This window comes from Saccostrea cucullata, unplaced genomic scaffold (genome assembly GCF_032062105.1).
Source record: "Saccostrea cucullata isolate Sc308-1 unplaced genomic scaffold, CSIRO_AGI_Scuc_v1 ctg443, whole genome shotgun sequence".
Lineage (NCBI taxonomy): Eukaryota > Metazoa > Mollusca > Bivalvia > Ostreida > Ostreidae > Saccostrea > Saccostrea cuccullata.
Window position 1 is genome coordinate 301,030 of NW_026932961.1, and position 13,211 is coordinate 314,240.

Consider the following 13,211-nt stretch of genomic DNA (forward strand, 5'->3'; position numbering starts at 1 on the left):
TCAATTGATTTGTCAGTTGCGAATGTACTTTTCAAAATATTGATTATAGCCAAAAAATTCTCCCGAGTAATAAATCAGTCGTGAGATATAAACAGCATATACAGTGATAATTCAGATGGTAGGTGTTCCCTTTGTGATCAGAAGGCAGTGAGTTCGAATCTCGGCCGCAACTAACTTCTTAGTCAATAAAAAAAATAGGTGTTAACTGTTCCTTTGCCATGTGCTCGGCACTTTGAAGTGAGCACTGTGGGTCCTTTGCATAAATCCTTAAAAAACTAGGTCCCGTGTTGCAGAAGGCATCAGCAGGATAAAGATCCCTCATTGCCAAATGGCCCTAGTGCCAAGTAAAGATCTAAATTTGAAGCCCTCTACCGGCCAATGGTGACATCTCTATACGAGTAAAAATTCTTGAATGGGACCTCAACAAAATACAATTAATCAATCATAATAAAGTGACAAGTTTGCCATTAATGTTTCTCTCCAGTAATTCACCCATTACTGTATACAGGGTTATTTTCGCCCCATGTTATTTTCACCCTTTTGAACTTGTGAACAATATTGCCACTTTTAAAATTTGCCCAATCATAGTTCTGTTTAAGAAATTATGAGGTGTAATTTGAATTCGCCCCATTTTAAATTCGCCCAATCAAGGAGAGGGTGAAAGGGGTGAAAATAAAATGGGCGCAAAAATTTCCCTGTATACAGCATTCAAATCAGGAAAAATTATGCACTGTTTAAAATTATGTTTCCCAATCTTGTCTTTTTAAAGTCTTGACCATAATATCTCAGTATCACACAGAAATAAGTACTACTTATTGTGATTTTCCTTTAATGATATCAAATAGTTGTACATAATTCAACTCTGCATCATACAAGTAATCTTGTTTTTCAAAAAAAAGAAAAATATGTAAATATGTTATTGTTCCCTGCTTCAGGTAAAAAGATTAGGTAAAAAGATCGACCTGCACAAAATGAAAAGAATAAGATTACAGAAAATCAAAGAGACTGGTTAATGGTTCAATACATAGTACTGGACAATGGCTGTATCACTAAATTAAAAATTGATTTCGACTATATCTTATGACAGCGGTTTCTAACCGGAAGAGCTAAAAATGATACACATGCATGAGCATACATGCAGAAACATAAACGAATGTATCTGTACAACTAAACATTAGCATAAATAATACTTTGACACAATAATTGTCAAATACAACACTTTCTCATGAAATATATTACATGTAAGTCTTGCATTCCTCATGAGAAATGCAGAAAAAATTATGTGTACCTAAAATCCATAAAAAAAGATTTAAAAGGTTGTACACTATTCCTCAAGATAATTATTATAACAAACTATAATAACACATCATATTTTACATTGATCATAATCATAATTGTTCTGAATAATATGAAGTTGAATGAAAATGTATGCTTCAACTCAATTTTGATGGATAAAAAATTGGGGGCAATTATACTCTTGAATGGAAATACACACTTCAATCTTATCAGAAGTGTGTATTTTCTTACCCTATTATTTTCTGAATGAGCACAAATTCCTGGTCAGTAAACATAAAACCTTGCACATCATGACTTAAAACTCTTGATATAATTTTAAAATGGAGCTTCCACTGGGCCCATTTCCACATAGACAGATTTAACCTGTGTGTAATAGTCCAATGTGTCAGGGCCATTTTCTCGACCTAACCCTGATTTCTTGTATCCTCCAAAGGGGACCCCCACGGGATAAACATTGTAGTTGTTAATGTAGAGTGACCCTGCCTCTAACGCTGAAGCTACTCGGTATGCTCTCTGAAGGTTGCTGAAAGAGAAATAAATCTTCTTGAATCATACCGAAAGAATAACATGTATACACCACAATTCTACCTATAGACAACTTTCACATTAACAGAAGTTGTTCCCTTTTGCGGGGTCAATCCAGGGTCAACCGGGACAAGGCACTGTTTTCCCTCTATAACCTTACCAACTTTATGGGTCAGTATCTTAGAAATAAAATCTACGTGAGTATGTTCATTATGTTTTTCATGTTGCCCCATACTCTGGCAATACAGATTCAGATCAAAATTGTCCCATAACATTTGAAGATTAAAAATATTAACAGGTAACTTCATAGGCGTAGTCACAGGGGGGGGGGGGGGGGAGGGGGCAGCAGGGGCACTAGCCCCCCCCCCCCACTTTCAGATCTGGGGGGGGGGGGGGCAAGAGTATGTCTGTGCCCCCCCCCCCCACTTATTAATGTAGAACAAAATCACAGCTATGTTGAAATAATATTAAACCTCATTTTATGGCAATTTTTCTTATTTTCAACAACAACAACTGAGTAAGCATTTCTCTTGAAGTAATAGCTGTATAAAATAGTAATGTATTAAATATAGTAATTAAATCTGTCAAGACCTCTTGTGTTCGCCAGTTTGGGATAGGGAGTGTGGGTCATAAATTTAAGTTTAGACGTTTCTGTTTCACTCAGCATCTGTGTGTTATCTAACAAAATTAAATGAGAATCACAAGCTACCCCTTGTACATCTGAAAGTCATTATTTATTTGCTGTATCCCATTTCTTGTATAACACATAGTCACAAAGTAAGTTTTGTCAAACCTTTTGGTATAGCTGTGATGAATGTCAATCAACTTTAAAAACACTATTTGAAATCCTCTCATTCAGCTTAGACAGGGGTTTGATATCACTTTGGCTAGCTGATTTAAGGGGGCGTGAGGGACGCACACCCTTAAAATTTTTAAAGTATGATATGATTAATATTATTAATGCCATACTTTGATACATATCTAACCACTGCCTCTATTTTTGTTTCTGGTTTTACTATTAAACTACAGAAAACTCAAAAGCTTCCAGGGGCTTTGCCCCCTAGGCCCCACCATTCAAAGTGTGATATGACTAATATTATTTCATGCCATACCCCCGTATTACATATCCTGTATTCGCCCTTGGATATTACATGTTGGAGGGTTGGCAATATATAATATAGAATACAACAGAAAACTTAGGTACTATATGCTGGTGCCCCCTCACTAAAACCGTCTGATGACCTTTTTTTTTTTTTGCTTGTCAAAGAATTTCTGGAGTTGAGCCCCCCCCCCCTTTTAAGTTTGTGACTACGCCTCTGAACTTACAAAGGACAAGTTGGAAAAATGAGCGTTAAACCAACAACGGGAGATAACTCTTAGGAATGTGAAATTCGTCTATAACCTTGCCTTTGTTAGTCAAATATTTCTCTGACAATTATATGTTCTCTCCTAATACAATGTAATTCACCCAATTAGCCAAACAACTGCTGATTTTAATTTAGTTCATTTATAATTATTGCTGTACAAATTTAATAGAGTATTATTTTGGCCATTTGAATGACGGCACAGAATTTTTTTTTTAATTTTTACTCTGCTGTACACTTTTAAAATTGTCTAAAATAAATTGTCACATTTGTGAAATAAATTCCATATCCAGCTAACACCATTTCTTGCTGGGAAAGTCCAGAATGCCCTCTTTGTATATGATTAAGTGAACTTTTGATTTATGTTTTACAACACATTAAATAATCTTACTTTGTAAAGATCCCAGCAGCTAGTCCAAACTCTGTATTGTTGGCTCGACTGATGACCTCATCCTCTGTGTCAAAGGTCAATATGGACATGACAGATCCAAAAATCTCATCCTTGACTACGGTCATGTGATCCTCACAGTTGACCAGTATACAGGGGCTGACAAAATATCCCCCCAAACTAGGGTCAGGATGTACTCTCTCACCCCCACACACCACAGACGCACCCTATGATTAGAAAAGATATTGGGCTTAAATGTATAACCCAATACATAGATTTGCAATAATACCATACTGACTTTTGCAGTATACTGTAGATTCCTGTATACACAGAGAATTCAAAATTATTATCTCATAATATTTCACTAGAAGAACCACTCAACAGGAAATAGAAAAATTTATTATACTTCTGTTAAAATGTTTCCTATATAAAGTTCAGAAGGTAAAATAGCTATCTTTCATAGTTCACCCATAGCAAAGCTATACCCTGGGGTATAGTTTTTGCTATCCACCCTCGGAAAAATTTCATGCAATTTTTGCCGCTAATTTAGATTTCCAGCAATAAATCTGTTGACTGATGATGTCATAATGACTTCAGTAGCCTTGTGACATCATCAGGATTTCAGATTATTCTTGCAGTATTATCTTACTCCCAAAAAATTCAAACCTCAGAAATTATATTATACATCAGTATAATAAAACGCTTATCCACTGGGTGTGAGTGGGATAGCTCTTTTATCAAACCCTTGACAGGGACTATTCCCCTCGGGCAAGTCCTCGGGGAATAGTTCCCTGTCGCAGGTTTGATAAAAGAGCTATCCCACTCATGCCTAGTAGATAAGTGTATACTGTTTATTTTTATGGTGCTGCAATCTTTATACATATATATCTTTTAACCTTGAGGAAAGATTTTCACATTTGCAGAAACTCATGGATGCAGATACCTCTTTTTTAGCAATTTCAATGTACTGCATGACTTTGTCAAACTGCTCTTTGCTAATGGTGGCTCCAACGGTTATATCATCATGGAATGGATTTCCAATCTTCATACGTTTGGTCCTTTCTACCAGCTGTGCCAGAAATGGTCCCATAATGCTCTTGTGAACAAACACTCGTGTTCCATTGGAACAAACCTAGAATATTTTGTAATTGCAACATTATACTTCTTTACAATAACAAAGTGGCCTAATTGGCTCAATATGATCAGTAAAATGTACACATAATTTGCTGCAAGCAATTTTTCTTGAATAACATTGTCACCTTCAAATAGGCTATCTTTATTATCTTTTTTTCAGGAATACCAATAATTAGTGATTTCACAACACTTTTCTAAATTCCTGACAAAAAGAGTTTCTTGAAATCTGTTCGATATGAAACTTCATCAATATTTTAACTGGATGCAGTAATCTTAACTGCATAGAAGTGTAAAATTTGAATGAAGATTACAAAAAATCCAAGTCAAATACCCCTTGTCGGTGATCAGCTTTAAGACCTAGTGCTATTTTTGAGTGAAAAACTAAGGAAAATGTGTTAATCACTAAAATGTGTGAAATTATGTCAAATGCATCTGCTTCTGTATAAGGTGACGTGATTTTCAAATGACGTCATAATAGACTTGACGTCTGACTGTAGAAGTAAAATTTTAATTCGCATTGGTTTACTTCGCATTAGGTTTCTTGTGAACGCAATTTAATTTGCATTAGTTTGATTTGCATTAGTTTACTTCCCATTAATTTATTGCAAATTAAACTTTTCATGTGAACAGGGCATAACGTTGGACTTACTTGTCCCTGTGTTAAGAAGTTGGCCAGCATGGCTCCAGATACTGCATTGTGGAGATCAGCATCCTCAAAAATAATACAGGGGGATTTCCCTCCTAATTCCAGAGTTACATGTTTTATATCCTGAAAGTGAGGATACCAGTCTAAAATGTTATTGAAGAAAACTAGCTATAGGGTAAAACTTATCATACAATATGCATTTTATTATTTTAATGAATGTTTTCTGAAAAGATGTTATTTAAAGCACAAATACAAATACCTGTGAAAATTCAATCAGTTTACAATTACATGTACAGATAAACTTTAGTATTTGCAAAGTTCTAAGGACCTGCAAATCTACACTTCTATACCAGTACTTGTTTATAGCTGAAGAAATTTATATCTTACTGTATATTCTTAAATCTTGAAAATGACTATTGGAAAAATGAGCACATTTACATTCAATGGAAGAGAACAAAATACCTTACAGTTTTTGAATTGGTAATTGGGCTTTTGAATGGCCTCAAATACAGACTATGGAGAGCCCTGTACAAAACTGTTACCTTGGCACAGGTTGCCATAATTTTGCTGCCAGTTGGCACACTACCAGTGAATGACACCTTGGCAACATCAGGGTGAGAGGTTATCAGCTGTCCTGTCTCAGTCTCTCCCTATATAATAGACACACACACAAAGTGAGAGCTATTAATATGAATAACATTATACACTGTTGTTATGAGTGTCCTGTACTAAAATACCACATACTTTCAATATTCACTTATTTCATGTCTTTGAGAGGAACAGTCGTGCTCTAAAAAGTTGCCTGTAGTATTTTCAGCTTTGCTCTGCGGTCAATGTATTTATAATATTTTCAAAGACTATGCAGAGCTACCAACATTCTGAAATGACAAATAGTAAGGCGGGGTCCGGGGACCACCTAAGCCCAAAGCCACTGAAGATATTTTGTAAATGGACATGCAATCGGAGCAATTTGAGGCATGTTTCAAATTTTGTTTACTTTAAAACATTGACATGAATACGATCGTCTTCCTTAAACCGAAACACAAGCAAGCGTTGTAAGGATTATGAATATTTAATTATAATAGTAGAAACTGTAGACAGGCCGGTAAAATAAACTTTGATCGAGAAAATCCGTAATCGGAAGAATATAGAGAGAAATCGTAAGGTGTATTTTAGATGCTAATTTTGTAAGACTTACGCCAAAATCGTAAGGGTTGGCAGCTCTGGCTATGTAAAAAATATTAAAAAAGAAAATCATATTCCTCTGAACTCCAGATTATTCAAGGACACTCTTGATACAGTCCAAAGATTACAGTATTACTTTAGTACAAACCTGTATCACACTGTAGCAGCCATCAGGAAGCCCCGCCTCCTTATAAGCTTCTCCTAACATGACAGCTGTCAGAGGGGTCAAAGGTGAAGGTTTAAACACAAAGGTGTTACCACAGGCAAGGGCGGGGCTTGACTTCCAGGAGGCCATCTGAAGGGGGTAATTCCAGGCCCCTATACCCCCCACCACTCCCAGAGGCTCACGGACTGTGTAACTAAAGCTTCCATTGGATAAAGGTAGAAATTCTCCTAAAAATTAAGAAAAGAGTAACAAGGGTAAAAGGTTTACAGACAAAAAAGACATAAGGCCAAAAAAAAATTAATCAATAGTTTCTCAGGCACCGTCGCATCACTTCAAAAATGGCAGCATTGATCAATTTTATTGAAATATTGAAAAGGGAAATAACTCGATTTTCTATTTTTCCAAGTTGATAATTAGTAGACATTATCATTTCAATGAACAAATGGCTGAAAAAAAGGTGTAAAACCTGCTTCCAAAAAAAAAAGAAGAAGAAGAAGCCTGCCTGCCTGCCGCATTGAATTTTGAATTTTTTGGCCTGAGAAACTATTGATTTATTTTTTGGGCCTGAGGCACATTAATGGATGAACACAAACACTTTTAGATAAATTTCCTTTTCAAAAATTCAAAATTACAAAAGTAATTAAAAAAATTCTCTCTGCAATGAATCAGTAATTTTATTTCAAAATAGAATATTTTAAACACCCAATTTTATGTTAACGCCCCCAAAATCTACCTGATTCAAGATCAACAATTTACCGCCTGTCAATCATTAACAAAACAATAACTTCTGATTTGATTGACAGGCCAGCTACCCGTGCTACCTGATAGTCAGAGTTTGTGTCCTTTGAAAACGATTGCCTGGTCATGCGTCAAACACTTTCATGTAGCCGCCTTGTATACACGGGGATTAAAAAAGAATCTTGGTAAAATTTTATTTTAAAAACAATTGAGAGTAGGTAATTAAAACATGACTTCATAAAATATTTGCTTTTAATCTCAATGGCTATAATCGTATTTTAGGCGATATGTTGTCCAAGATATCTGCTCTGTAGAATTTAGATCAGTCCATGCACAGAAATGCTAATTGCTGATTAAAATTGAAATATGATAAATAAGAAAAGATATTTAGCACAAACGGCACGGATAAAAAATTCATTTATCCCATGTTTTATCTACGTATATATTAGTCCGAAAAATCTGACGTTTTCCTGGCTTTTTTACGATTTTGATATTTTACATGCCAGAAAAAATGTTTTCCTGGCATGTAAAATATCAAAATCGTAAAAAAGCCAGGAAAACGTCAGATTTTTCGGACTATGTATATATGAATACAGTCTATAGCATGTTCCGTTGTAAAGTTCTGAAATCTAAGAAACAGCTAGGAGTTTCAAGATTGTAACTTTTAGTTCGAATTTCCTAACATCTGTCAATACCCAATATTCAAAATTAAAAAGTGAATATATACAGCCAAAGATCAATTCTTAAATGTATAAAAGAAATCTTGCAAACAATAAAAAAATTTTTAAACACACGAACACCTGGAAATGGTGAATATTTTCGACACTATTGTTGATCAGAACGTAGGCAATATTCCTATCATGGTACGGTACATTGTATGTGTTCACACGACGGATAGGCCTACCTATGAATGGAATATTTTTTTTTTTTTTTTTTAATTTTGATATTTAAACAAGTTTAATTAAAAAAAGGTATGTTTACTTTGTAGTTTTACTCTGTGTTCTTTTCTTTAATTTGTCATTTTCTTAAAATATAAAAACGATATTTCTGTATATAATTTTTTCTTCATTAGATATCGCTGAAAGTATTTATAAATTTTTTTTTATTGAAATATTTCAATTATTTCAAGTAGTTTCACTCAAATTTAGACACGAAACGGAATATTGACCCTGATCACCAGACACAGACTTCCTGTGTAATGCTACGTGTATATAGATTTTTGACATCTTGGGTATTGGGGGTCTCCAGGTAAATAACACCACTGTTACTAAGACCACTCCCCCTCCTCAGGTAACCGTACGGTAAAAAAAATTGGGTCTTTAAGCCTATTACATTTAGATGTGTATTCCTTACAGCATCTTGGGCAGAAAGAAAATAAATCTCCTAATTTAAGCACATCGCTAAATGATTTGCACAGGTATACATAAATAAGATCATATAGAAAATAATGTGCAACATCCAATCTTAATAACTTTTTCAAAAATCAATTTCCACCAAATCTTGTACTTTTAAATATAATACATTTGCAATATTCCTGCCCTAACCTGAGATCCTGGCAGCTAGTCCCCCGTAGTAATCGATGGTATCGGCACACCCCGCGATATCAAACCTCGCCTCCCAGATTGGTTTCCCTGTATCTAATACCTCAGCCTGGGCAAACTTTTCTAGCTGCTCCTAATCAACATTAAAAAGTCAACTCATTGTCAAGGTATCCATTCTTTTTATCAATATTCTTCTTATCTACAACCATCTTCCACAAAAAATGTTTGCTATACCTTTAAAAAAATTTCCTATATTAATCAATAATCAATACTATTAAAATGCTAACATTTCCAATGTTTTTTCAGAGCAATAATAAACAAGACACCCATGGGCCACATCGCTCACCTGAGCAATGTGGCTAGGAAAAAAGCATAAATCAGTTTATTTTTGAAAAGTTGAAACCCAATAGTGGTCCCAAACAATCCTTAAAAGGGAGAGGGTATGATCTGAACAAACTTGAATCTACACTAACTAAGGATGCTTGCATATTTCTTTGACTACCAGTAGCTTTATTGCCCTTTACATTTGAACTTACACTGTGGCCCCGCCCTACCCCCAGGGGTCATGACTTGAAAAAAATTGAATCTACACTGCCTGAAAATGCTTCCATATGAATAGAGCTATTCATGGCTTTGCTATTTTTGAAAAGAAGTTATTTAAATATTTTTTCTATATGTTTCTATGTAAAACTTGGATTCCATGTTGTGGCCCCGCCCTACCCCCTGGGGTCATGATTTGAACAAAATTGAATGTCCACTACCTGAGAATGCTTCCATAAAAATATGATTATTCATGCCTTTGCTATTCAAGAGAAGAAGATTTTTAAAGAATTTTCCTATATATTTCTATGTAAAACTTTGATCGGCCATTGTGGCCCCGCCCTACCCCTGGGGATCATAATTTGAATAAACTTGAATCTACACTACCTGAGAATGCTTCCCTATAAGTTTCATCTTTCCTGGCACAGTGGTTCTTGAGAAGAAGATTTTTTAAACATGCCATCAAATTTTCACTATTTCTAAATTACATCCCCTTGAATAAGGGCGTGGCCCTTCATTTAAACAAACTTGAATCCCCTCCACCTAAGGATACTTTGTGCCAAGTTTGGTTGAAATTAGCCTAGTGGTTCTTGAGAAGAAGTCGAAAATGTGAAAAATTAATGACAACAACGACGATGACGACAACGACGACAGACAACGGACAAATTTTGATCAGAAAAGGCTCAGGTGAGCTAAAAAGTTGATGATTGAACAGGGAATGAGATGTTGGAATGCTTACTTCAAACAAAGGGCAGGGTCAGCAACATCTCATTTGCATTCATTGACAAAATGAAAAAAAAGGTACATATATAGCAATACATTTATTGACTGTGTTTTCGGTCAAAATGCTTTTTTGTCCACCCCTCAAACTAAACTGTTTGCCCTGGGCCTAAAGACCCATGGAAAATAGTCTTGTTCGTGGGTCTAACAAAACATGCCCTTGAACTCAGTCAATAAATGTATATTATTGCTAGCTCTCTCCCAACTGACTGATTAAAAATTACCCTTATAATGTTTGCTGTTCTCTTTAACACATTGCCCCGTTCAAATCCTGACAGCTTCGACCATGACCTGAAGGACTCCTTGGCCTGACCCACGGCTTCATCAACGTCCTTCTGACCCGAGGAAGGCACTTGTCTTAAAACTTCATCTGCATTGAAAAGCACAAAAATACCTAAGAAATAATTGCTTTCTGGGGGTTGAAAAAAGAAACCAGCCAGTTTAATAAGTTAGACTTCAGATGGCTACCAAACAAATTTTTAAAGATGGCCCAACTAAAATGATGTAAATATTTGGTTTGAATTGTGATGGTTTTGTTTTATTTTTATGTCAGAGTTATTTCGCTTTGTCCGTCTGGGTTGTGTATGCACAAGCCGGGACTGTCGAGCCCGGCCAGTGGGGGTCTTTTAGGGAGCCGTTACTTTATACATGTACAGATCAGATGTACTTTTGGGGATCAGGGCTAAATTATCTGAGATTATAATGGTAAATATCACATTCTCTTGGATTTCAATATTATGATAATGTTTCATACGTAATCTGTTTACAGTTAATCATTACAGAATATAATACCGTATAGCGGGTTTTCTTGGCGGGTGCAAAATTTGGAGTTTTGCCTACTCAGAGGTATGCCAATAATGTTGGCGTAATTTATTTTAAGGGACGCAGGGTTTTAACTCTTTGCAAATGGACACTAAGAAGATTATTGACTATTTTAGCGATTAAAATTTTAGCTATCATCAAAATGCCAAAATTAGCACCCTGCTAAAATAACCTGCTATAGGTATCATTTAAAACACAATTGATTTTAAAACGTGACTAACCCTAGTCGGTCCCATTACAGAATAGATTTTACCTGTTGCTGGATACTTTAAATCGAATTTGTTCGCAGAATCTGTAGGATCACAGCGTTTACCCTGGAGGAAGTTCAAGGGTTGCTGGACCTGGGGGGAGGATCCAGTGACGGACACCACATGTAGACTGCGATGGAAACAACGGACAAACTGACAGGGTCTTAACATCTCCAGTCTGTAAGGAAAAATCAAGCTGAAAAGGTAATAAAAAAATTTCAGACACATGGGATTGAACTCGGGACGCCAGTGTGAAAATTCTAGGAGGTAACCATTTACAATATACACTGAATGACTGATTTTCGTGTGTCTCATACCAATTACCATACATCTCAATTATGGTTTGGGAAAAGCATAAAATACAAGAAATGACATCCAAATTAAGTGACCAAAAAGCAGTGGCATAAAACAAAGGCTTTTGCAACACTTTGGTCTTGGTAGCTCTCTGCTTTGTCTGTCCAATTTTTCTCTGCAACTACACTTGAGAGCATTTGTTAAGTTGTAATATAAATATTTTTAAAAATATGTGCACTAGCCTTTATGGTTTCACCATCAGACATGTTAATTTTTATAGCTTATTTTATAATCTTTATGTCAATTTCTAGTTCTATATCTCAGCCTTTTTTGGCTTTTGTGTATATTTTAAATTGTCTAAAAATAATTTTACATACCTATATTATCATGATTGTAAATGTGCTTTGGTGCTTTATGAAATAATTCAAAGATGTTTCTAAATATATATGTTTATCTCAAACAAATGAAATTTCAGAAATGAAATTAAGTATTCAAATGCCATCTTTAGCATATTAACTTTTCTTATCACGTGTATCATGATTCATGTAAACAAAACGTGATACTGATAAGCACTTTTGGCTAGATCTGTTTGTGTCTGCTATGCAATGTACAATTCTGACCATCAGAAATCTTTAAAAGTAATTTCTTTTTACAATAATTATTTTTGTTTTTCTTTGGTAAAGAGCAGCACTTACCCTTCTCAATTCCTTTTATTTTCTGAGAACTCTAGACTGAAGGAAATTCAGAATATTCACCGGTGAGCTTTTCTACCTTCTTTACTAGAGAGGCGGTCATGGAGGTTGGGTAACTCTGTCTGGAAGTTGACTTATTTCACACATTTTACTTTGTTCTTCAACATTCATTTTTTTAAACTTCTTATATTGCTGTATATAAAAAAAATCTTTCTGATGTTCATTTTTGTTTACTGTGTACCATGTTTAACATGCTTGTTTAATGATTTGTGTTTCACTTTTTAACTTAAAGTTTGTATTCATACCGGCTTAAAATTTTGCAATTTGTAGAACCAGATATATACTACATGTATATTCATATAGATTTACTGCAGGGGCAACCTTACTTATGCTATAGGAAATGCTAATTGAAAGCCTGGTTCCCCCCCCCCCCACTTTCAGTGATTCAGTGATGTACCGAAAATGTAGTATTAGAATTGGTACTGAAAGTAGTTGACACTGAGAAAAGGTTTACCCCCCCCCCTTTCCCCCACGTAATGGGGTTCTCGACTTTGGGCAACTTTTTTTTTTGCTTGTCATCTTTTTTCAGGTAAGTAAAAAAAAATTTTTCTCTGGCTGCCCCCCCCCCCCCCCCCCCACTTTCAAAAACGATGCTACGCGCCTGTACTGTATATCATCTTATTCAATAATTTACTCAGTAATTTTTTTCCAGAGCTACAAGCTAAAATAGTTTTATCTAAGCCTTATGCTTGATCCTTGATCAGTATTAATATAATAAATTTTTTATCACTGATAAATCGATCATGTACAATGTAGGAATATAAGCAGTATGTTGCACATACTTTTTATTTT

General features: G+C 35.2%; 1 protein-coding gene across 2 annotated transcripts; it reads right to left on the reverse strand.

Moving 5' to 3' along the window:
- Positions 1 to 1,342: 1,342 nt before the first annotated feature.
- On the reverse strand, positions 1,343 to 12,496 carry LOC134236661 (4-trimethylaminobutyraldehyde dehydrogenase-like). 2 transcript variants are annotated; one of them, XM_062718835.1, is made up of 10 exons: positions 12,363 to 12,496; positions 11,379 to 11,551; positions 10,528 to 10,673; positions 8,987 to 9,116; positions 6,687 to 6,931; positions 5,896 to 6,003; positions 5,357 to 5,476; positions 4,517 to 4,705; positions 3,577 to 3,800; positions 1,343 to 1,819 (listed from the first exon to the last, which is right to left on the reverse strand). In XM_062718835.1, the coding sequence occupies exons 2-10, from the start codon at positions 11,542 to 11,544 to the stop codon at positions 1,612 to 1,614; spliced, it is 1,536 nt and encodes a 511-aa protein (XP_062574819.1). In that variant the 5' UTR covers positions 11,545 to 11,551; positions 12,363 to 12,496; the 3' UTR covers positions 1,343 to 1,611. The 2 variants fall into 2 exon arrangements, with proteins under 2 accessions (XP_062574819.1, XP_062574818.1); XM_062718834.1 differs by having other exon boundaries at positions 11,379 to 11,569; positions 12,363 to 12,452.
- Positions 12,497 to 13,211: the final 715 nt, after the last annotated feature.

Bases quoted from the DNA above. Each gene is read 5' to 3' on its own strand.
- LOC134236661 (XM_062718835.1), bottom strand. From the start codon at position 11,544: ATGTTAAGACCCTGTCAGTTTGTCCGTTGTTTCCATCGCAGTCTACAT. The intron at 9,117-10,527 runs GTAATTTTTAAT...AATGTTGATTAG, and splicing joins GAACAGCAAACATTATAAGG to GAGCAGCTAGAAAAGTTTGC. The intron at 1,820-3,576 runs GTAAGATTATTT...TTTCTCTTTCAG, and splicing joins GCTGCTGGGATCTTTACAAA to CAACCTTCAGAGAGCATACC.